Genomic DNA, 25,821 nt, shown 5'->3' on the forward strand with positions numbered 1-25,821 from the left:
CCCAGCCCAGGTCCTGTACCTCAGACCTCCTCCCCCGACCCAAACTCCCTCGCAGATCATTAGGCAGGTGGGGGCTCTGGGCCTTCTGGGCACCACCAAAATTTCTTCGAACCTGACCTGCAGTCAGGCATATTCTTATTTCTGTAATGAAATTTATGAACAGATAATAAGAGGAGAGGATATGAATATTGCTTCTTGCCTTGCTGCCACCTTTTCATGACATTTTAGTTAATTACCTTGTACCATAATGATGTACTGCTGCGTGTGCAGAGATTCAAGATAGCAAGGTAGTGATGTAGTTGCTTTGAGAAGCAATGCCAACACTGCATCTCTGTGAGAAGCTGGAAGGAGAAGAAACAGTTGATCAAATGTCCCAAACTCAGAATAAATTCTGATCAAGCAAATAAACCTCTGCAGGATTAAGAAGGCTTCACCTTCACCTGTATGTATAAAGGAGTTATTCTACCACAGTAAACCATTTGCCTACTAAACAAAAGTAGTCAGATTTCAGGAGTTGGTCCACTCATATGAAGTTCTTCTGGAAAAGATTATTTGAATAAGAATACACTAATTGATCAAAATGATCAGGCAGAATATCCTCTGCAGGTTCTTTAGATAGGGATCAGATAGCTCTGGATGTTCACTCTGAAAGTTGCAAGATGACAGTATAAAACTATAGCTGTTTGAAGGGGCACCCAGTCTACTGTTATAAAATAAAAATAAAGGATAGTTGTATGGTCCTGTATTGTCCTATTTTTTTGCATGTGTATTGGAGAGGGCATTTGGCGATGCACACATGCGCACACACAGTATTTGCCTCTTTGTTTATGTGTATATAGCGACAGTTTATTTCCCAGTTCTAAAATAAAGTACGTAGAGAAGCATATACTTGTCCAACTTGTCTTTGGAGTCAGCCTTCTTTTGTTGGTCAATATATAGGACAGTGATTAGGTTATAGACATCACTTTTAAGGATGGAAGAGGTGGAAGTGACATTTTAGAAACTAGTTCTGTTTGTTTCCAGTGGTTTAGACAGACTCAAGAAGGGATACAAATATTTTATTATATATGGATAAAAAATCCTGGAAGATGTCAAGTGTATTCAAAAATAGTTACCTGAATTCCACATATGCATTAATGTACAGCTTCTCTTCCTGTCAACATCTCATAGATTTCTTCCCATGCTTGGGTCATCTGTACTGTTTATCTTAATCACTCAGGAAAGTCAGGAGCCCTCTGCATGCCTGCACCAGTAAATACCCCCCTTATTCCTCTGTGTGATTTACCCACATCTCCAGATCATCTGCATGGGGGAGAGCTGCTATTCCTCTTCCTGCACAGGTGAAAGGGTGGAGCCAAGATTCCGCACCATGCGCTCCTGTCCCGTCCCATCATGTAGCACCCAGCAGAGCTGAGCCTTGGTGGAGGCAATAGTCATCTGTCGCCGGAAAGGGGCTGATGAAGCATACTTCGATCATGAAATAAGGCATCTGAATTGTTATTCTCTGAATCACAGTTCAGTCCCTGTCCTGCTCCTGGGCCAGCACAGTTATTCACTATCTACTGTCCCTTAGTTGGACTGGATTTTGAGGTTACAATCTAGCCACTACAGCTGGCGAAGATTATAAAAGGCAGAGAATGGGAGAACAAGGCGTTTCACTCATGACATCACAAAGGGATGGATGCTCATGGGCTGGAGACCCTGGGGATAAGCCAGCCCTGGTTAAAGGATGAGCCACACCTGGGTTGCATCAAGTGATCCGCATGTAAAAAACAATGCAGGAAGTTGCAGTAAAGTGGGGAAGACAAGGGGATTGCAGCTATGGCTGTAGATACTGCAGGGAGCAAGAAGGCTTCTGCAGGTCCTGAATCAGCAGAGAAAAAGCTGAAGAAGCAGGAGAGAGTGGGAGAAGGCTCTTCAGGCAGGGAGGCCTTGGGGAGACCCTGTCTGAGCAGGGAAGAGACTTGTGACAGTCAGCTGGGCCAAAGACTGCTTGAGCTTGTGCTTTGTTAATCGGCAGACAGACAATGAACTGGCCTTAAAGCCTAGAGGATCAGAGGATTCAATAAAGTAGACTCCAAGAGAGAGCTTGTTTGAGCTACGTGTGGACAATCAGTTCTTAAAGGGCTCTGAAGAGGGGGAAAACAGAGTCGGAATGCCGTAGAATGACCTTTGGCCACTTGATGATGCTCAGGTGGAGGCCAGCCCATGTTTAATTGCAAATGTGTTCATTAAAATGAAAAATTTATTCTATTGGAAACACACTCAAATGCCTTATAATTCTTTTTAATATTGACTATTATGTGTTACTCGATTAAATACATGCTGAATTTCACAACAGTCTTGGCTTTTGCATGAGGATATTGTAAAGCAAGAGTGGACAGTTGATGCTGAATAACCATATAGAAAATAATCTGTGGGAGCACCTAGATGATGAGAATGTCAGAACAAAGAGAGAGTCTTTGATAAACAGGTAGCAAAATGTCAGATAACTTTTCACAGACAATAAAATATTGGCATCTCTCACCAATAGAATCATAAATATATTCTCAGTGGCCTGTTTCCATGCAAATTGGTCATAAGAGTTTTGCTCCATTACTCCTGAGAAGCTCAGCAATGAAGAGAAATTAGGTAGCCCACGAGGATGTACTGGAGGGCCTGATCCAAAACCTGCTGCATTCAATGGAAAGACTTAATGGGTGCTGGATCAAGCCCATATATATCAATTAGTTCTAGGTTCTAAGCCTGCCATAACCCTTTCCTTTAAACTGATGGTTCCCAAACTTGTTCCGCTGCTTGTGCAGGGAAAGCCCCTGGCGGGTCGGGCCAGTTTGTTTACCTGCCACGTCCACAGGTTCTGCCGATTGCGGCTCCCAGTGGCCATGGTTCGCTGCTCCAGGCCAATGGGAGCTACTGGAAGTGGCAGCCAGTAAGTCACTCAGCGCGCGCCGCTTCCAGCAGCTCCCATTGGCCTGGAGCAGTGACCCGCGGCCACTGGGAGCCGCGATCGGCCGAATCTGCGGATGCGGCAGGTAAACAAACCGGCCCGGCAGGGGCTTTTAGTGATAGTTGTCAGTCATCCTTGATCCATTAATATTTTCTTTTTATAGACAACAATGAAAGTAACTCATTGCTTAAAAAATGGGCCACCTCGTTCTGTGCTTTCTTGCTCATGCATGATATATTTCACAATTATGTAACTATTCTATAAGAAGCTGCTGCACTTTGTACAATACACCAGATTTTACTTCCACCTTTTTTTCAGCTCATAAATGTAGACCTTGGCTGTAAAGGAAATCTATATCTTCCTCAATGCGTTGCAGTGTGTGGTGACCGCTTTAGTACTAAATTACCAGTGACTCTCACGTATTAGATCTGATTATTTTTGAAACAATTATAGTTTAGTATGTTAGTAAGAGGCCATTTATTGTACAGACTTCTTTTGTTGGCGGTCATTGGCAAGATCCTCAGATCAGGTAAATTGGCATGCTTCCCATTTTAAATACAGTCTGGGTGGCCTCATCCTGCACTGGAATATTTGAGCAATCCCTATTAAGAAACAATTGACAAACAGCGTGGTCCAGTAGATCAGGCCGAAAACCTGGTCTATTCTGGGCTTTGTAACTGCCTTGCTGTATCATCCTTAGCGAGTCACTTGAGCTCCTTTTTCGCCGTCACCATCTGTTTGTCTCCTGTTAGGACTGTTAGGTCTTCAGGGCAGGGCTGGGTCTATCCTGTTTTACGATACATTCGAAAGTTTCCTGTCACCATCAGGCTCTGGTAGGCACTACCATAATGTAGATAATGAATAAAATTAAAATCCATGGAGGTTACATGCAAATAACTAACCAAACTTTCTCAAATCTCTACCCGCAAAAAAGAGTCGTTTTCTTGTTTGGTGTGAAGTTTTGAAAAGGGGAGGTTTGTATGAGTGTGCTGTTTTATCTAAGTCTTGCTTCTTCCATCACTTTTGACATGACAAATATTAAAAAAATCCAGGGTCAGATTCTGCCACTCTGAAGTTGCGCCTTGCACACAAGTAATCATACTGAAATATTTAGGGCTTTTGGCAAGAAGAAAATGCTATTTGAATGCATAAAGATGACAAAACCCGGCCTACAGTTATTGTGAAAATGTTATGGCAATCAGAGTTTGAAAATTATTTGTTTTTTTTTCATCATCTTGTGAAAGTCTTGACAAATATATATATATAATTTTAAATTGACATTGAGTGTGCTTTGTAATACTCAAAATATTTTATCTTCACAGTTTGCCGGGAAGATTCATATCAGTCCATAGTCTCCTGTGCTGCCGTAGTACTTACGCCTATAGAACCACCTGGGGAAGCAAAGAAAAAAGAAGAGCCAAAAATGCCTGAGGTGGCCAAACGGTGAGTGAATTGTTAAAATATTCATTTCCATTGCAATTTAAGCAGCAAAACCAAATTGTGCCCTTAGATACGCATGAGCAATTCCTTTCCACTTCACCAAGATTTCTGATTATATAGCTGAGGGCAGAAATTGGCCTGAGGCTGGGTAGGTTTCTTTTGCTTAACAGTAAACACCTTCCTGTGGTTGTGGTAATCAGGTGGTTCTTCATTGTGAGGTAGGCAATGGATATTCATATCCCAGGAAATAGATTTTTAAAGAGTTTTATTATCGTTCTTTATTTCTATATAAATAATTCTTAATACTTGCATAATCTTTCTGTTCAGTAATTGATAGTATAAAGACCATTCATTCCTAAAAGCTTTGCTCTACTTCTATATTTCCGTATTTTTCAGTGACTGTTTTACTGCTTTGATGTAAGGTATGATGGCAACTTCAGGAGTGTAGTAGTGGGCTTCCAAGTAAATCCTATTAAATTAAACACACTGTAGTTTGATATCTTGCACCACTGCTTTGGATGAGAAACATAACCACAGCATGGGTAGGAGCATTTATCTTGCAATACCAGGCAGGATGGTTGTTCCTTAACAATTGAGTCCTTGGAGAATGGAAAAGACACATTTTTCATGAAAAGAAGAAAATGCTTTGTGCAGTGACTAAGCACTGCAGTTAAAATTGGAGGCTATACATTTTAAAATGCACCAGGTAATTTTAAAGATAATTGAGGATTCTATAATATCAACCATCATTACTCAAGGATAGATCTTTGGGCTGCATTAAAGTCCTTATCTTCAGTTCAGCAGACGGTAAGGAAACTTAATTTTGGATATTTATTATCAGAAATTCTATTTCCACAAAACCTTAGTCTGAACACTAGCAAACTTTGAAAGGTTAAGAAGTTAGAAATCAGATCCTCAACCTAGATTCCAATGTGGTAAGTCAGGATCAAACTTAGAAATATCTGCACTCTTTCTATTTTATCGCAAGGAGTAACAGATCTGACTCACGACACCAGATCTGAAGTCTGTCCATCCCCATTCCTTCTAACCTACATAGGTAGTTTGAATTCAGATCCAGATCAAGATCTGAGCTCCGTGGCTCAGGCCTGTATCCAACTGTAATATGTATTCCACATTTTAGATAAGTCATTTGTTGTGAATCTATCTATAATTAAATGATTAGCTATATAATAGGCATTACTTTTGCTATTATTACATTCAGTCGAATATTGGAACGTATTTTTATATAGTGTGTCGTAGTATTTTAGCAACATGATTCTGCATCATATCCTTCTGTACCTCTCTGAATACGAAGTATTTGAAGAAGGTTTTAGCACTCAAAGTTTTGGACTGGGATCTAGAGTATTCAGGCTGAAACACTACAGTAATTTGTATTTTCTCTCCACTGAGAGGCAAACCTTTGTTTGTTCTTTGATCTACCTTCTCCCATACAAATTTGATCTGCAGTTTCACCTTTGTAATCTCTTGTGGATTTGGTCTAAGGCAATTTCTGTATGTGCTCAAGGAGTGAATGATGCTTCCTGCTTGACTTTTTCTTTCACCTAATTGATATTAGCAAGTCTGTTTTTTTTACCTTTCAAAACACAGTGGCAATATTTTCAAAAACACCCCTGGCAATCATATAAATTTCTCTGGTCTCATGCACACGAAGGTCTCCGTAACAAGCTCTGACCTCTGATATTGTAGAGGTTTGCATACTTCAAAATGTGCACCTCTTGCACTGTGATTGCTGAAACATATTTGAATATATCCACATGAATCAAAAGCAAATACTATCACTTTTTATTAGTATATTTGTACTAATACATCTACCAAACTATACCGGGGGGAAGGAGTGAAACACCTCTCCAGAACTGCTGAGCACATCTTTGATTAAGATTTCAGTAAATTATCTTGAAATTTTCGAAGCACTTTGGAGCCAATTACTTAATTTTATCATTCATTTATTGTGTGATGTTATGATTAACTAACATGTCATGTCATATATAATCATTGTATGTGAAATAGATTTAAGTTGTAGGATTATAGAAGTATGAGACTGATCAGTATTTAGATGTAAGTGTGAATTAGGTATCTAAGTAACTCGGTCTGAATCGCAAAGCCTACAAGCTGAGGCCTGTAAAATGTCATTTTAGCAATACTAGGCCATAGATTTAAGAAATCTTTGACATAAGTGATGAAAGAATGAGCCTATGCCACAAAATTATGAGAAAAGATGTGCCAATGAGTGGTATTGTGAAAAATTAAAGGCAAGATTAATTTTTTATTACAAGATACCCTATAGTGCACTCTGCGGTTAGGCCATGTGTTAGAAAAACGTGACGATCTGTGTAACTGCTAATGAGAATAAAAGGAACCACAAACAACCTGTGGAAAATGGAGTGCCCCAATATTCTTGGGGAGCACAATACAAATGAGGAAAAAGAGGATGGACACCTCCATGCACATGCACAGAATGTTGGAGTAGTCAGAATCAGAAAGATAAAGGAGGGCTCTCAAATTAGATAAAATTAATTATTTAGGGGAAAACTAGCAGGAATCATCCCTCTACCAATGATTAATTGGCAAGGCATGCATCAGACCCTAAGAATATTGTTAAGGATGTCAGTATAACTATATTTGTAACTTGTGCATAGGTCTTTAGAGGATTTTTGTATGCATGGGTAATCATAACCTTAATTGTAACTTTAATAAAACTTGTAAAACAGATGAGAGCCGTGTCTATATTTAGAAGCGTACAGTGGCACAGCAGTACTGATACAGCTCTGTTGCTGTAAGCGTGCTTGTGTAGCCGCATCCTGCCAATGGGAGAGAGTCTACCGTCGACATACCAACTCAGTACCAGCTCAGTGAGTGGCAGGAGTTATGTTAGCGGGCGAGCATCTCCCACCGACATAATGCTGTGCGCACGAGCGCTTATCCTGGCAAAACTTCTGTCACTCAGGGGTGTGTTTTTGCTTGTGTGGACATGGCCTAGATCTTGTACTTTTGAATGTATGTGTGGTCACTATCCTTGGTCTTTGTGTGTTCCTAGATGCTCTGAATCTGAAGCAGGTATCAAAAGTGGCTTTCACTTTGTTGAGCTTGAAACTGTAGCCACCGGAGCCGAACCCATGGTGGTGTAATACAGCATTGCTAAGTTCACTTGAAATAAAATACAAGGCTACAATTTACTGGGAGGATTAAGGTGTAAAGGCTGAGTGTTATGGAGCACCATTCTTAATGCTCCTTTCATTTCTTTCTCCTGTCTCCCTACATTTTTTTCACTCTATCATCTACACAAACATCATTTCTGAATGCTGAAAAAGCACAAGATCAAATCCGCACAGACACACCCCTGGACCCCCAACCTGGGATATTCTATCTACTACCCAAGATCCATAAACCTGGAAATCCTGGGCGCCCCATCATCTCAGGCATTGGCACCCTGACAGCAGGATTGTCTGGCTATGTAGACTCCCTCCTCAGGCCCTACGCTACCAGCACTCCCAGCTACCTTCGAGACACCACTGACTTCCTGAGGAAACTACAGTCCATCGGTGATCTTCCTGACAACACCATCCTGGCCACTATGGATGTAGAAGCCCTCTACACCAACATTCCACACAAAGATGGACTACAAGCCGTCAAGAACACTATCCCCAATAATGTCACGGCTAACCTGGTGGCTGAATTTTGTGACTTTGTCCTTACCCATAAGTATTTTACATTTGGGGACAATGTATACCTTCAGATCAGCGGCACTGCTATGGGTACCCGCATGGCCCCACAGTATGCCAACATTTTTATGGCTGATTTAGAACAACGCTTCCTCAGCTCTCGTCCCCTAACGCCCCTACTCTACTTGCGCTATATTGATGACATCTTCATCGTCTGGACCCATGGAAAAGAAGCCCTTGAGGAATTCCACCATGATTTCAACAATTTCCATCCCACCATCAACCTCAGCCTGGTCCAGTCCACACAAGAGATCCACTTCCTGGACACTACAGTGCTAATAAACGATGGTCACATAAACACCACCCTATACCGGAAACCTACTGACTGTTATTCCTACCTACACGCCTCCAGCTTTCACCCTGACCACACCACACGATCCATCGTCTACAGCCAAGCTCTGCGATACAACCGCATTTGCTCCAACCCCTCAGACAGAGACAGACACCTACAAGATCTCTGTCAAGCATTCTTACAACTATAATACCCACCTGCGGAAGTGAGGAAACAGATTGATAGAGCCAGAAGAGTTCCCAGAAGTCACCTACTACAGGACAGGCCTAACAAAGAAAATAACAGAACGCCACTAGCCGTCACCTTCAACCCCCAACTAAAACCCCTCCAACGCATTATTAAGGATCTACAACCTATCCTGAAGGATGACCCAACACTCTCACAAATCTTGGGAGACAGGCCTGTCCTTGCCTACAGACAGCCCCCCAACCTGAATCAAATACTCACCAGCAACCACATACCACACAACAGAACCACTAACCCAGGAACCTATCCTTGCAACAAAGCCCGTTGCCAACTGTGCCCACATATCTATTCAGGGGACACCATCACAGGGCCTAATAACATCAACCACACTATCAGAGGCTCGTTCACCTGCACATTCACCAATGTGATATATGCCATCATGTGCCAGCAGTGCCCCTCTGCCATGTACATTGATCAAACTGGACAGTCTCTACGTAAAAGAGTAAATGGACACAAATCAGATGTCAAGAATTATAACGTTCATAAACCATTCGGAGAACACTTCAGTCTCTCTGGTCACACGATTACAGACATGAAAGTTGCTATTTTACAACAAAAAAGCTTCAGATCCAGACTCCAGCGAGAAACTGCTGAATTGGAATTCATTTGCAAATTGGATACAATTAACTTAGGCTTGAATAGAGACTGGGAGTGGCTTAGTCATTATGCAAGGTAGCCTATTTCCCCTTGTTTTTTCCTACCCCCGCCCCAGACGTTCTTGTTAAACCCTGGATTTGTGCTGGAAATGGCCCACCTTGATTATCATACACAATGTAAGGAGAGTGGTCACTTTGGAGAAGCTATTACCAGCAGGAGAGTGAGTTTGTGTGTGTGTGTGTGTGTGTGTGTGTGGGCGGGGGGTGTGTGTGAGAAAACCTGGATTTGTGCTGGAAATGGTCCAACTTGATTATCATACACATTGTAAGGAGAGTGATCACTTTAGATAAGCTATTACCAGCAGGAGAGTGGGGTGGGAGGAGGTATTTTTTCATGCTTTGTGTGTATATAATAAGGTCTTCTACACTTTTCACAATATGCATCCGATGAAGTGAGCTGTAGCTCATGAAAGCTTATGCTTAAATAAATTGGTTAGTCTCTAAGGTGCCACAAGTTCTCCTTTTCTTTTTATCATTTCCATCGCCATTCATGAGGCTACAACCCTCTTTTCATTCAACATCTCCTTTAAAATTTTCTTCTTCTATGAGGGCCACTAATAGAGAATTTAGAATGGGGGGAAAAACCCAAACCCAATAATGTGTTCCTGCATCTAGATATCCCATTGTGTCTTCTGTTTGTGTCCCTCTTAGATGCCAAGCCTGCAAATTGGTTTTGCATTGTCAGGCTCCTGTCACCATACAGAACCACACTGACTTCTTCATTGCAACTCTGGATGGCTGAATTATTCTATTTATATGGAGCAGTTTGCAGATTCAAGGCTTTAGATTGTAAAATGTGGGATTACTAAACTATAGATGATGTTTTCTGAATAGAATGTAGGAGTTAGTCTATTTAACAGTATCTTGGGTGCACACTTTCTATGTCTTTCTGAAAATGTTTTGGGTGTGTATAGGTGTAAATAAAATTGAAATAAATAACCAAGTGCTGTTGAAAGAGGGTGTGTTCCTCAATAATGATGCGAGGCAGTTGTGTAGTATGACAGGTGCAAATGCGGCTATAAAAATGGCCTTGTTGAGAAGACCATAAGGTGAACATACTTAATGGGAAAGTATGCTACATGTTTTTAAGGCTAGGAATGGATGCTCTGTATTTATAAGTACCACGTAAAATGTGTAATAATATAAATGAGACAAGGTGGGTAGGGTAATATCTTTTATTGGACCAACTTCTGTTGGTGAAAGAGACAAGATTTTGGGCTTACATGGAGCTCTTCTTCAAGTCGGGGAAAGGCACTCAGAGTGTCACAGCTAAATACAAGGTTGACCAAATTGCTCAGCATAAGGATTTAACACATATTGTAAGAGACCATTCAAAGTGAAGCGAGCAGTTAACACCCCCGCTGTCATAGGACAAAAGAGGGAATTAGTGGGTTATGGATTGTTGTAATGGGCCATAAATCCAGGGTCCCTATTTAGTCCACGATTTGTAGTATCTCACAAAATTATGAATTTAAGCTCCCAGACTAATGATTTTAAGACGATGTGCAGTCTTCCTTTGAGGACAAGGACTGAGAGGTCAGATATGAAGTGATCATTTTGTGAAAAGGGTTTGCCCACAGGTGATGCAGTGTTTTTGTCTTTCATCATTTTTCTGTGTGAGTTTGTTCGAGAGGGTAGTGATGGTCTTCTTTCACCCAAATAGTTGTTGTTAGGACATTTAGTGCACTGGATGAGGTGCACCACAAGTTGTGATAGGCATGTGTAGGACCCATGGATCTTGAAAGGTGTGTTGTGGGGGTTATTTATCATTTGAACAGTGGAGATATTTCTACAGGTTTTGCATCTGTTGTTCTGGCAGGGTCTGGTGCCACTTTCAGTTGGTGTGTCCTGATCTGTGGGGAACTTGCTTCTAATGATGAGCTTGGTGAGCTGTTTGAAGGCCAGAAGAGGGGGTTCAGGAAAGAATATGAGGTTTAATGATACCTTATAAGGGTTCCAGTGTGGGTGGTAGGTGGTATCTAGGGGGTTGCAGTTGGAGGTTGTTGTTTTTTCTGTATTGAAGCAGGTTCATTCAAGGTATTTGGGTGGGTCATTTCGTGATGCAATTTACTTCTTGGATGCAGTGTCCTTGTTTGGTGAAGGTGGTTTTAAGTATGCATCTCAGACTTTTTCCTTGGATCATGTTCTGTGGTATCTGAGTGCCTGATTGTAGACAAGAAAGTTCTTGGTGTGTTTGGGGTGATTACCGGATCTGTGTAAGTACGTGTGGATGATCCTTGAATGGTCTCTTACAATATGTGTTAACTCCTTATCCTAAACAATCTGTTCCACTTTGTGTTTAGCTGTGACACTCAGTTCTTTTCACAGATCCTGAAGACTTCTGTGTAAGCTCAAAAGCATGTATTTTCACCCACAGAAGTTGGTCCAATAAAAGATATTACCTCATCTACCTTGTCTTTCTAATATCCTGGGATCTACACAGCTGCAACAACACCGCAAACAATGGAAGATATTGAATTTTACTGTGTAAAATGGAAACTCCACAACATGAAGAAAAAGGAGGCAAAACTTAACCATGTCATCTGTGTCCTGAGGAAATAGAAGAAACAACATACCATCCACAGAGGACTCACCATCTAGATCCTTCTGGCCACAACCTACAGCTTCAAATATGCAGAGCCACCTCCTGCACCTCACATATTCCAGAAGGGACTAGCTCAAACAAGAAATCATTACATACTCTAACACACTTGAAGGAAAAAAATCAGGAAACCTACCTGGAAATCATTCAAGAAACCCCAAATTACAAAAAACAAAACAAAACAACCTCATGACAGCCATCCAACACAACAACAAGAAGTGGAACTAACTAAAGCAACTCCACAACCCACGCTACCTCTGGGTGAAACCATGACACCAGGACCCACCACATGGACACTACCCGATACCCACAACATCTTCAACTCATCAAGATTACCCATATAACTGGAGCTGAGTTATCTGTACTCTCCAAGGGACTGAACTTCTGCCCCACCATAGAACCTGATATCATACCAACATGTGGAGAACAAGGAGAATTCTTTCACCATCTCGAAGAATTCTTTCACAACAAAGACAACACCACTCACAACAAACATGTCTATCCCCACCAAAAGTCAAAAGAAAAAAGAATCTTCTAACTCGATGACCTACAGCAGATAAAATCATACACTTTATCATTACATTGATTGCTTCAGGGGAAAAAAAAACACTGAAATCCTTAACAAACATCACACATTCCCTACCACTGAGAGGACAGCTGTAGTGTCCCAGAAATCCAACAACCAGATAGCTTCCACTTTGTCTGCTGGTTTGGTTACTATCGTAGGTGTCAACTATGATAAGGGCTTATAATATTAACAGTTACTAGTTGACAGATACTTATATTATGTGACCTGGCATGTCAATCTGGCCCATAGTCAAGCTGCATGTAGCATCTGCAGGACATAGTCTATGCAGACTGGAAACACAAAACAAGAATAGGCCTTTAGTTTGAACTGCCTAATGTTTGATTAACCTTGTTGTTATGTCTTAGGAACAAAAGTGCTTAACTTTTTAAAATAATATATGGTATTTGTTTATCGTAATTACTGTAAGCAGCAAATGAACATGCTAGAAAAGATAGCAGAAAGTTCAAAATCTTTGAAGAGCTCCTAAGCTGACATACAGTGGGACTAGGGGGAATAAAAAGACCAATTTTATCTCCCTCCCACCCCCACAAGATTTTTGTTTTGGAGGAGCTCATAAATATTTAATTAGAAAGCTGTTCATTAAGCATATCTGGGTAATTATTAGATCATATTTGAGTTGCACGCAGTAGGCAAAATACTTCCCTCACTAAAAGTGCATTTGTTAAGAACTTGGTTAGAGAGTGGCAGCAGCTGAGCACAGGCTCCTAGGTGGCTTCTTGCTGGCAATAAGGAGTCATTGCTCAGAAAGTTCTGGGGGTGATATCCTCTGCTTCACTGAGAAGAAGAAGAAAAAAAAAACACAATATGCCCCAATCCCTATTACATGGTATTAATCACAGTTATAGAGTTGGGCTGAGGGCTTTAAGGCTCTCTGGCCATCTAACTATGCTGTCTTGAGGCTGGGAGAGTGCCAAGAATTGCTCTGCTCCTGTGCCAGATGCATTTAGTAGGGGAGTAAGTTATCATCTCCTTAGGGTAAGGGCTGTGACTTCTCCTATGTTCTGTCCTCGATGAAGCATGGAATCAGTGTTAAGTGAGTAATAAGAAGCTACTCTCTCTGAGTCCTTTCCCCTCCTTCTCCACAGCACACTGTGCAGTGCAGCAAAGGTTTTTTTTTTCCTCAGCAAAAGTTAAGAATTGGAATGAAAGTAGGCGGTCTCCAACCCTCTCCTATCCCTCCCTCCCAGATTTGTAAGCCCATTTGGTCGAGAACATACCACGGATCCATTGTTTAAATCTGTAGTAAAAAAACATTTTTTAAAAAATGATGTTTTGACATTCAGTGCAAATTTTCAAGGCCTCTTTGTATTGCTATGGTGATAGTTCAGCCAGTCTCTCTTGAATGGACACAGATGATAACACTCTAAAAAATCTTTTATCTGGGTAGGAAATGCTGAAGATAGTCTTAATCCTTTAAAATCAAAATCAAGAAGATGCAGAGATAGAATCGTGATATGAGGAATCCTCCCTTTCACTGCAAGTGTCTAACAAATGGTGTGGGAGGGAAAGCTAGACTTGGAATATTTCAGTTATGCTTTAAAAATAACTTTTCTTTAAACGTCTATGACCGTACGATCAACTGAAAGCTCACGCTATCACCTATGGACAGTGCTGTAAGAAATGTCCCTCAGGTGCACTGGGTCAGTATTCTGCTGCTAAATGCAAACAGTAAGGAAATCCATTCACAAGTTACCAATATATGAGAAAGTGCCAGGATATAGAAACAAAAGCCTTGATTTGGCAAAGTACTGAAGCACGTGCTTAACTTTAAGCACATGAGTATTCTCATGCGACTTGTTTTTAAGCATGTGCTTAAGTACTTTGTTTAATTGGGGGCAAAGGTGATCCTTTTTTAAAGGACGACACTTCTATGGAAAAATATTGGACTAATACAATTTTTTTAAAGTAAACAAATAGAAGATCACATATAATCTTAAACTCTCAAACTATAATGGGGATAAAGTCAGCAAGGATTCATTTAGCTGAAAATTTGCCAGTTCATAAATAAACAGATTCCTTTAGAACTTTTTAGGATGGTAACCAAGAATTAAAATGCTGATTTTTTTTTTGACAGTTGCATATTTGGGCCTTAGTTAAAACCTGTTTATAATCAAAGAGAATTAGTGTGTTGTCCTGAATAACAAGTGGCTGGAACTTGTGGAAGTGGAAAAAGGGATAAAGGGAATTTGAATGCAGGCCTCTTAGTTTTCTCTGAAATGAGCAGGAGTCAGGCTAACTCTAACCGTCCTAACATGAGACTTAAAGCAGGGCCTGGGTGAGTGGGAAAGAACTGTAAGAGATGTTGTTTGATCTTGTGAGAGATAAGAATGAAATGTAGACTATAGCAGAAATTGCTGAGAAAAAGAAGATATCAGGAAGGAATATGTATAAACAAAATGCAGCTGTTGATCAATACTGTATGTAACAAAAGGTATAAATGTTTGCCCTAATTGTTTATCTTTTGAGAGACCTGCCTAGACAGGGTGAATCCCTGTCAGTGTGAACTCTCTCCTCCTTGCAATTGCTTGAGAATAAAGACTGTCTCTGACTTGCTGCAACCAACCTAAGAGTGAAGGCTGCGTTTTTTCCACAAACTAAATGGCATATCAATTTTATGGCCCTTTCGTGATGATGATGTTAAATTTGTATGTAGCAGTAACATGAGAGCTTCGAATAACCTCATAAGGGTTTTTATTGGTTACTTGAGTTGATTAACGTCTTCAGTGCATTTAGGCTCTTATGCAGCAAGTGACTTTTACATGCTTAAAGTTATATGTTTGTGTGTAGTTCCACTGGAGTCAGTAGGACTGCTTACTTACGGAAAGTTAAGAACATACTTAAATACTCCTCTGAACTGAGGCCTTTGTGCAAGTCTGTGTGCAAACTAGGAATTTGCTTGTGCAGATACCCAGTTTGGCAGCTAAGAAGTTGGTTGCGCATATACTGTGTCCTTAGTAGGAGCAGTAAATATATGTGTAAAGCTGACATACCCCGGTGTATGGGTTCCATACACACAAATGTGGGAGCAATTTTTTGCATGTGAACCTCAAATTGTCAAAATGTGGCCGTTAAAGTTGAAGAAAGGAGTCCTTGTTGACTGTTAGAACCTTCCCCATGGAGCTTACTTCGAAGAAAGAATGGCTACTGCTAGCTTATTTTCGTGCACAGAATAGGCATAACTTTAAGGAAGTTAATTATATTTGACCAGAGATCTCTTGACATCTTTGCATTTTGATTTTTTAAAAATCTCTGGAGAGAAACCCGTCTCCAATAGCAACAGTGTTATTTGAGCTGACATGAACTTTGGTCTCCAGTGCAGTAAGCTTGTCAGGCCATGGAATCCTGTTGCAAGATTTGCATCTAGTTTGACAGTTCATCCTAGAAGGCCCCTCTTTGTAACTTGAAAAGAGGAGTAGTTTCAGACTGGTTAGGACAACCCAATGAAAGATGATTGAACTGTTTCAATTTCCTGTATAATTTCCATCATGTACCACAAAAGAATGTTTATCATCGCACAGTTGCTTACTATTGCTGTAAAATGGCATTGCCTTTAGACAGGTTTCAGAGGTTGCTTGGGTTGCAAATCCAGTTCATAAACAGTAAAGGACTCATAGAATTTATCCTAAAATTATTTAAAGGTGCTTTGTCAGGAGTTAGAATTTTGTATGCAATTTTATTTAAAGCATATGGGTTCGATTTACAGTGAACAACTTGGAATATAATTTGCTTAATGTTTCTATGAATGATCAGATGCAAATGCCTCCTAGACTATTAGAAGCTGAAGGTCATGGTAGATGTGATTGGGAAGGTAATTTCTGATAGATTTGCAAATAATACCTTTCATTTGATGTATGACCTTAATGTAATGATGATTTGGGCATTCTTAATATGCTCATTACTTGAATTGGTACTCCACTAGGGTTTTTGACTTCTTACACAGAATTTTGTATAGGAGGAACTATATTTTCTGTAATAATGAAAGTCAGTTACCACGTCCAGAATTAGGCTCAAGAGAGCTAAGTCTTCTAAGCAATTATTTCTTGAAAAACTTTTCTGGTAGTTTTCTTGTTCTTAAACTTCACTTTTTGTGATATTGTGGTGGTGGGGATGTCATTTAAAAAGAACTGTTAAGCTTTACTGCAGTGTAATATGGAAAAATTGAATAAATATTAATATATTCCGAGTCGTAAAACCATTTCCTCTCTTTAGTTACAAGAGAACACCAAAAATAAGTTGGTTTAATTTAAAACTATGTTATTGAAGACTGATCTTTGATTATTATTATTTTTGCTAGGACAGTTTATCTATGTAATCAATAGTTTTTGTGGTCTGAATGCCCATTTTCTCATTTTGTGCAATATAATATATAGTATGTGGTATAGAACCACTCTGGAGATGACAGAAACATTTTTCAGTACAGAAATTTTACAGTGCCCACATCAGAATGTGGTTTCTTTGGTGTTGTCAGTATTTAAACCAAGAAGGCAAGTAGGTATTGCCTCTCAAGGAATAATTTGTATCGCACAAGAATGATTTGATCTAATGAACTGAACAAAAGTGTCTAAATAGTATCTAAGAAACAGACGGATCCATTGAGAAGACAAGGTGGGTGAGGTAATATCTTTTGTTGGACCAGCTTTATTTGGTGAGAGAAACAAGCTTTTGAGCTTACACAGAGCTCTTCTGCAGGTCTGGGAAACTTACTCAGAGTGTCACAGCTAAATACAAGATGGAACAGGTCATTTAGCATAAGTAGTTAACACATATTTAAGGGGACCCTTCAAGGTGAAGTGACTTGTTAATACCCCTTCAGTCAGAGAGAGCAAAGAAGTGGGAGGGGAGTAGATGGGAGTTTGTTATAGCTTGTTGTAACAATCCATAAATTCAGTGTCTCTGTTCAGTCCATGATTTTCAGTGTCTAGCAAAGTTAGAAATTTAAGCTCCCAGGCTCATCTTTTGAAAATAGTAGTTATTGGGGCACTTAATACACTGGATGAGGTACACCACATGTTTTGATAGGCATGTGTAGGATCTCTGGATTTTGAAAGGTGTATTGATCATTGTAGCAGTGGAGATATGTCCTCAGGTTTTGCATCTGTTGTTCTGGCAGGGTCAGGTGTCACTTTGAGTTGGTATGTCCTAGTCTGTGATGATCGTGCTTCTCATGATGAGTGTGGAGAGGCTGGGAGGTTGTTTGAAAGCCAGCAGAGGGGATTCAGGAAAGATTTCTTTCAGGGTATGGCCCCCATTGGGTATGGGTTGTGTTGTTTGATACCCCATACAGGTTCCAGTGTGGGGTGGTAGTGGACAACTAGGGGTGTGCGCTTGGAGGGGGGTTTATTTCTCTATTGAACCAGGTTCTCCTGGAGTATTTGGGTGGCCCATTTCAGGACGTGATCTACTTTTCCGATGGTGTGTCCTTATTTGGTGAAGGTGGTTTGAGTGTGTTAAAGTGTGTATCCCAGACTTTCTCTTCGGCGCATATTCTGTGGTACCTGAGTGCCTGACTGTAGATAACAGATTTCTTGGTGAGTATTGTGTGGTTAGTGGATCTATGATAGTAGGTATGTTGACTCATGGGTTTCTTGTATGTAGTTGTCTCTAGGGTTCCATTGTTGAAGCTGATTGATGCTAGTGTGGGAGTGCTCCAGAGAGAGTTTAATGGATTGGTGGTGGAAATCTGTGAGGAATATTAAGCTGTCTGTCCAGAGGATGAAAATATCATCAGTGTGTGTCAGGCGTATCATTGGTTTCATGGTACATTTGTCCAAAAATTCTTCTTCAAGGTGGCCCATAAAGATGTTGTTGTATTAGAGATCCATCCTGATACCCATGCACAAGCGCTAGCTTCCTCTGGGCCCCAGGGGTGCTCAAACCCATGCTCTGCCCCAGGCGCCACCCCCCCCCAAACCCTTCTCTCCAGCCCCCAGCCTGGCTCTGCCCCAGGCCCTACCCCTGCCCCACCCCGTCTCCCAAGTCCCATCCCTACCACTTCATGCTCCCACTTCACCCCCGCCGTGCCTCTTATAGCCCAGTTTCACCCCCTTCCCCAAACGCCATGCAACAGCTGATCACGGTGGGGGAGGAGTTGATTGGCTAGGTTGCCGGTGGATATGAGACACTGGGGTTGAGCGGGGAGCTGGCTGCCAGTGGGTGCTAACCACCCACTCACTTTTTTCCATGGGTGCTCCAGCCCTGGAGTACCCACGGAGTCAGCGCCTGTGTACCCACAACTATTGCCATGGTTTGGACAAAGAGTTTGTTGTTGAATGTACAACTGTTATAGGTGAGGATGAAATGGATGAGTTTGGCAATGTGTTCGGGGTGGATATCTGAGGGTTCTCCATTGCCTTGTAAATATGTGAGGCAGGCAGTTATGCCATCACTGTGAGGGATGTTGATGTATAGGGAGGTGACATCCATGGGAACATGGATGGTGTTTGGAGGGAGTTTGTTAATGTTGCAGAATTTGTGAAGGAAGTCAGTTGTGTCCTGCAGAAAGCTGGCCCTTTGTGCCGTGTTTTAAGGATGGTTTATATGAGTTCCAGTACTGCTTCAGTTCCCTTGTTTGTCTATATTAGGAAGCATGTTAGAAGGTCCCTGGGTGGGTTCATGTGGGATGAGTTTGTAGATTTTCTCTTGGAGTGGTTTGGGGAATTATTTGATGATGCCCTTAAATTCCTGGGTAAATTGTGGTAGGGATCTTCTTTGAGTTCTTTACAGTAGTTGGTGTCAGAGAGTTGTTGGTTGGCCTCATTAAAGTATTTTTGAGGGCTTTGAGGACTTTGTCAGCTAGTTTGATCCCTGTCTGGTGGTTCGATTTCAGGGACTGTATAGCTGTCCTCTTAGCAGTGGAAAGATTGTGGTGGATGGGATATTTGTTAAAGATGTAATGATAAAGCGTGTGGTTTCATCCACTTTGTGGTGGCCAGTCAGATTATTCTTTTTTTCTTATGATTGTTGGTGGTGTTGGTGATGTGGTAATTTTGTTTGGCTTTCCCCTTCCAAAAGGCTGCAAAATGGCATTTCCCACGGTCTTCATGGGCAGATTTCCACTGTCTTCTATGGTTGTGATAAGAATTTAATTGCCCCAAACTCTGAAGCTTGGATTCAGACCACCAGGCCATGCCTCTGGGCTTGCCTACACAGCACATATTTTGTTAGCATAGCTCTACTGCTGTAGCTATTCTGGCAAAGCTCCCTAGTGGACACACAGCTTATATAGGCAAAAGAAGTTATTTTTCTGGCACCTCCCTCAACGACAAGTTATACTACCAGAAGTAGTATTTTGTTAGTATCACCGCAAAAGGGCTTTTGTTCAGCATGGTTTGTGCGATTTCTCGCCATCAAACCCCTCCTCTCACCCCCAGTTGAAGTAGCTATTGTGGCAAAACTTTGTATTGTAGATGAGACATCTGACAAACGATGCAGTTCAGCATTGTTCCTTTCCTCCACAGCTGCTGTTTAAACAACTCTGGGCCCAAAGATGCCTTATTTCATTAGTGTACTTCATTCATTGATGACAATGTTTCAGAGGTCAATTAACTTCTGAGAAGTTCCTGTGGAGGGAAGTCTCAGGCACATAGGGTCAAATTCTCTCCTGGCATAACTCTGCTGACCTCAGAGTCCATTAACTTCCATGGAGTTGCACCAGCAGAGAATTTTGGCTGGAATCTGGATCACCAAATCAGCAAATTTGTGATCTACAGGTAGGGTGAACTTTATTCCTTGTAGGTGTATGTTTTTTTTTTTTTTCACCTGTGCAGTTGCAAAGCCATTGTCCAGGCCCCTTATCTGACCCCCTGTAATTCTCCTACATGCATCTCTGGACAAATTATACCACATCATGACATGCAGAGTCATTCATAAACCTTGTGTCCTGCTTATTCCGAGCATGAAAACTGTGATGATTCCACTGCTTTTAAAAATATTGTGCCTTCCAGCACCATGCAAATGGAGGCAGGATTTGCTACAATATGATTTTGCACAAACAACTCCAAAACAAATGGCATACTTGTGTGATACACATGCCATTAGATCACGGCTCTCTTAGAGCAGGTGTCTTGGGAAAGTTGTACCTAGAAAAGAAAATAGGCTCTGCAGAATTTTCTCACTCCTGCTAATCCTTCGCATTTGCTGCAGCCCCTTGCTTAAGGTAAAGATCCCATGGGAACTACTAATACAGTTTGTGAGATTTTAAATACCTTTGGCAATTCGGTGGGTTTCCAGGACAAAACGTGCATTTTTTGATCCTCAAAATGCAGATTATTGTGTAAAATGCTGTGTGCCCCACAGGTAAGAAAGGCTGCCTTTACAGGATTGTACTTAGGACTAATCCTAAAACTAGCCCATAGAGAGACATTGAAAATGGAACATTTAACTAAGGGGCTACATTTTACCAAGGTTAATTTGGATTCAAGTGTAGTGAAAGCAAGAACAGTGGGCTATTTCCAATACTTTAGACAAAGAAGTCAGGAGTTGTTTTATTTTTCCAAATAAAGCTAGTGCAGAGAGTCAGTTTGCTGAATAGCTAAGTCTTATTTAATTCAGAAAACTATGAAAAATAAAAGATTAGGCAGTGATCCTACAATATAATGGGCCAGGTCCTCGGCTGATGTAAATTAGCACAGATCCACTGAAGTTAAAAGAGCTATGCTGATTTACACTGTCTGAGGATATGGCCCGATACATTTCTACAAATAAAAAGCTCTCTGGTGGATATCATGGCAAGTGTTGACTTGGTCTGTACACTAAACTAGACAGAATGTAGCTGTTACTCTGCTGCACAGTGAATAATGGACAAAATATCTGACTCAAGATCCATTTATTTCCTATCTAGAAATAAAGCCATTGGAATAAAAACCTGATCATGAAATCACAGTCTCACATTTGAAAAATAAACAGCTCAGCTTTGCCCAGGGCAGCAGTAAAACATTTTTCTGTTCCATTCACATCTCTTAGCTTAAATACATGTCCAGCATTATAGTGTCACTCAGTTCTTGGCCACAGGTGTAGCAAAAACCTGTCTTTCAGGAATCAATTTTCCATGCTTGGTCTCAGTCTGGGAACATTATTTTTTCCCTAAATTAGACTAATATTGGTTTACCCCCTTTCTCTTGTTCCTGCCCTTTCTTTATTGTCTGACCTGGTAGTGATTTTGCTCTCTGATTCCCCTCTTATGGTATTGGGAGCTATATTCACTTGCTTCAATCATCTTTCTGCTCCAGATACTGCCCGTATTCAACAGAGAGAGAGATGAACAGAGGAAGCACTTCAAGATCACCAATGAGACCAGTTCCCAACATCATAGGGAGGGCCAGAGACCTGGAGCCAGAAATACACATATGTTTAGCCACTTAAAGATGAAGTTGGGTTCCCAAGTACACCATTTAGATGCTTTTGACAGTTTTTAAGGGTAATTAGGTGCCACATAAGCATAGGAAGGCAAGTGCTTAAGGAGCACCTGGTTCAGGTATGAGAATGCAGCTAGGCACCACAGTATCTAGAGATTTGTGCGTGAAACTGCTGAGCTGGGTGACACTGAGCACCATTGTAAATCTGGCTTCGGGGCTGTAGGGGTATAGTACTCAGCCTTAGGATCAAGGTACAGATCCTGGGCTTGGGCAATGTCCATATGGATTAACTTGTGATAAAATTGCTGATGCACTATTTTTGACATGCACTGGCTTATTTTGCAATTAATTATTGGTTTGATTCTCAATAAGAACAGACAGTGAATTATTCAGTGTTATACTTTTTCAATTTGTCAAAGCTGCTAGATGAGACAATACAAAACTAGACAATATTACATACACATAACATGTTAGGGTGGGGGCAACTCATAGAATAGAAGACGTACATGAATTGGCAGATGAGGGAGTGAGGGTGGGGACTGGAGCGGGAGAGAAAGGGAGCAGGGGTTAGGTGGAATAGACGTATAGCATTCTTGGAGCCATCTCAGTATTTTGCTTTTATCCAAATGTATCTGGAAACAGGGTCCAGACTTGTATGTGTTCATATATTTGCTCTCTACAGCAACAAGCTATTTTTCTTTGGCTGCTAACTCAGACATCTTCAAATACCACTGCTCTGTTCTGGGCATAAGGCGACTCTTCCATTTTTATAAAGTCATGCACTTGGTGATCACTGCAGCTTTCAAAAACCAAAGTTTTTATGGTGGAGTTAAATTCAGTTTAACTGGTAAATAACCTAAAATGTAATTTTCAGCTGAGGTTTATCTGCTGAAGCTGAGTACTATTTTAACTCTTGTGTCCAGCCCTATCCATATCTGTCTGAATGACAGACAGCCCCATAGCATATGCATCAGGGTTTCTTTTGCTTTGGCCTGGTCTACGCTAGGAAATTAGGTAGGTATAACTGTGTGGATCAGGGGTGTGAAAAATCCACCCTGAGCGACTCAGTTAAAGCCACCTAACCCCCAGTGTAGACAGCACTAGGCCAATAGGACAATTCTCCCATCAACCTACCTGCCGCCTCTCAAGGAGGTGGATTACCTGCACTTATGGTAGAACCCCTTCCGTCGGCAAAGGTAGAGTCTTCACTGAAGTGCTACAGTAGCACAGCTGTGCCTCTGCAGTGTTTTAAGTGTAGACAAGCCCAGTGTTACAGCACCAATAAACATCAGAGGATAAAGCCTTTCTCTTGTGCAACTTCTGTGGTGTCCAATACATTTTGACTAATTTTTGTTGTTGTTCCAAGCGGGTGCCTGTTGTCTCTGTTACTTTTTTGATTTGGCTCTTGAGCCCCTGGCAACTGCTATATCTGAATATACAAGGCATACAACTCTGATCCAGGGGGTATAACTTGATGTTACATGCAGATGATGCCCTTCTGTGTGCATATCTAAGCCAGAAACCACAAGTCCAGTCCTTTTATTGCTAATTCAAACATTCAGATTGATATCTGGTTACAAAATACATGGAGAAACATCAGAACTATTGGAAACCTGGTTGTCATGTGGTTGGTCTTTCATTGGAATTTCCATAGGCAAACTGATACAATTAGGTATAAGAGGACTGGCTTATTTTGAGCCTTCTGAAGAATTGGAACTGAGAGTTTTAATCCATAGAGAACATACAGACTGACAAATTTTTGGAGAAATTGTACTGAGTATAGAAATAACAATATGAGGAATATTAAATAGAAATAGCTATGTTTTGTAGACTATCTCCTTATACAGCAGATTAAATTTGTAATAGGTTCATCTAAAGTGTATACAATAAAAATATAAAATGTGAATGCCACTGAACTAGAGCCAGTGCATTCTGAAAAAGACATGTAATAATAATAAACTCTAAACAGTTTGGCAATGGAATATAACACAAAAACTGCATGCACCCAGAGCAGTCAACAATAACACTAAAAATGCTAAGGCTACAGTAGATAATTCTTTTGCACTGGAATATTGTATTGAGAATTCATCTTGTCATGAGACTGATATAATTAGATACATTGAAGGACGTTGACACCCGAAGAATTTAAAGCATTAGAAAAACGCAAATGTCTTATTTTTTTCAGTTAAAAAAAAAGACTAATAGGTGATCTAGTTAAAGCAAATATAATTTTAAATAGACCATATAACATTGTTATAGATTATATTAATCATAAATATAAGGAAATTAGGAAGTTTACTGAAAGTTAAAACAGAAGCATGTTAAAATCAATCCCAAAGAAATGCTTTTTTTTTTAATAACATGAAGTGCTATGAATCCTATCCATCAAAGTTGTTTAGGCTGCAGCATTGTGGTCATTAAAAAATGATCATACTGTATCTTGGGGGAAGGAGTTGAGAGGTTTGTAAGGCAAAACCCCTGCAATAAATTTCCTGAAATGTATGCACCCTTGTACTGAAGACTAAATATAGTGGTTTAACTTGGTGAGGCAGAATCTTGACACCAACTAATTGTTAGTTAACTAGCGTCTAACTTTAAAATGCAAAATATTTGAGAGAAGAGTCTACATTGAAAAAGTCAGAATGAGAACCACACAATAAAAATAATTTTGCCCATAAATTATTGAAGCTTGCGTCTTTGAAAATCTCTCCCCCGGCAACATGATTGCTGCCCCAGTCTAAACAGGACAGATAACACTTCTGAAAGTGTGTGATAGAATGGTGAGAGCAGGCAGAGACATAACTGATAGTTATTGGGAAGCTGAGCAGGAGAAGCAGGCTTACAGAATTAAGCTCCAAAACCTTTTCCTGGAGATGCACATGTAGAGAATTGCTGTTCTAAACAGGAAAGTGTGCCTCATCAGATTGGTTATTCTAATAAAACGATGATGTTTTTTATTAGGCTATATGGCAGTTACTAAGCCCCTATAAAATACATGGCCAACTGGAATGATGCTAAAATGCCATTCAAACATGACATCATTCTGAGCCAAGGTTACTTTTATGGTGCATGGAACACGACCTGCTAATTTACTCAGATTGCAGATTTGTTTTCCGTGGAAAGTAGACTTCATCTTTATCCAATCTAGCTCCATGCCCAAGGATGTTATAGTACTTCTGTGGCCACCTATTCTGACCACTGCCAGATATACTGCTATCTGCAAATTTACTTGCCATATCCTGAACACCTTGTATGAAGTTCCATCATGCACTTGGTCCCCTTGACCCTGCAAACAACAAATCATCAAGATAGTGTTAAACCAATTTTATACCTGTTTTTTAAACTGAAGTGTGCATCAAAAAGTTCGAAAACACCATAAAATAGGGGGAAACTCAGTATATTGTAAGTCACTGAGTATCCCATAGGCAGTTATTTGTCAATGCCAATTTCTCCTTTATAACTTAAGACCCGGGCATATTTATAGCTTTGGCTGTTGTGTAGGTTCACAATAACGGTAGCCCACAGTGAAGCCTCAGTATGAACGCCCGCAACCCCTGAACTTTTGTGTGTGGGCATTAAATCTAGATCCAAATTCAGATCTGAATTTTTCAGTTAGCATTCTATAATGGGCTGAAGCAGAACTCCGAAACTGTGCTTTAAAAACAAACCAACAAGCGCTGCTTAAATTCTGAGGGCATTTGGAATCCAAAACCAAACACCAGAGAACTTGTTAGTTGGGTTTATTTCTGGTTCATTAATGTGTAAACTTAACAAGTGCTTGGAATCCTGATGAGCAGTTCTGTTGCTTTGTTATGAACAAACAGGTTTGTTTTGTAATCAGAACACATGACATTTCTTTGAAGATATGCCAGTTTCTCAGGGTGCCCAGGAGTGAGAGTCACCATGTTACCCCCTGCCTCAGCTAGAGAGAGACTTGCTGGTGCTAAACTGAGTGT

The 25,821-nt window shown here is 40.6% G+C and overlaps 1 protein-coding gene across 2 annotated transcripts in view; it reads left to right on the forward strand.

The window, feature by feature from the left end:
- CCSER1 (coiled-coil serine rich protein 1) overlaps nucleotides 1-25,821 on the forward strand; it is a 709,611-nt gene that overhangs the window by 284,066 nt on the left and 399,724 nt on the right. For both annotated transcript variants that reach the window (XM_077814383.1, XM_077814384.1), the window contains exon 5: nucleotides 4,270-4,390. In XM_077814383.1, coding sequence (XP_077670509.1) covers nucleotides 4,270-4,390 — 121 coding nt within the window. The remainder of the gene's footprint in view (nucleotides 1-4,269; nucleotides 4,391-25,821) is intronic.

This window comes from Eretmochelys imbricata, chromosome 4 (assembly GCF_965152235.1).
Source record: "Eretmochelys imbricata isolate rEreImb1 chromosome 4, rEreImb1.hap1, whole genome shotgun sequence".
Lineage (NCBI taxonomy): Eukaryota > Metazoa > Chordata > Testudines > Cheloniidae > Eretmochelys > Eretmochelys imbricata.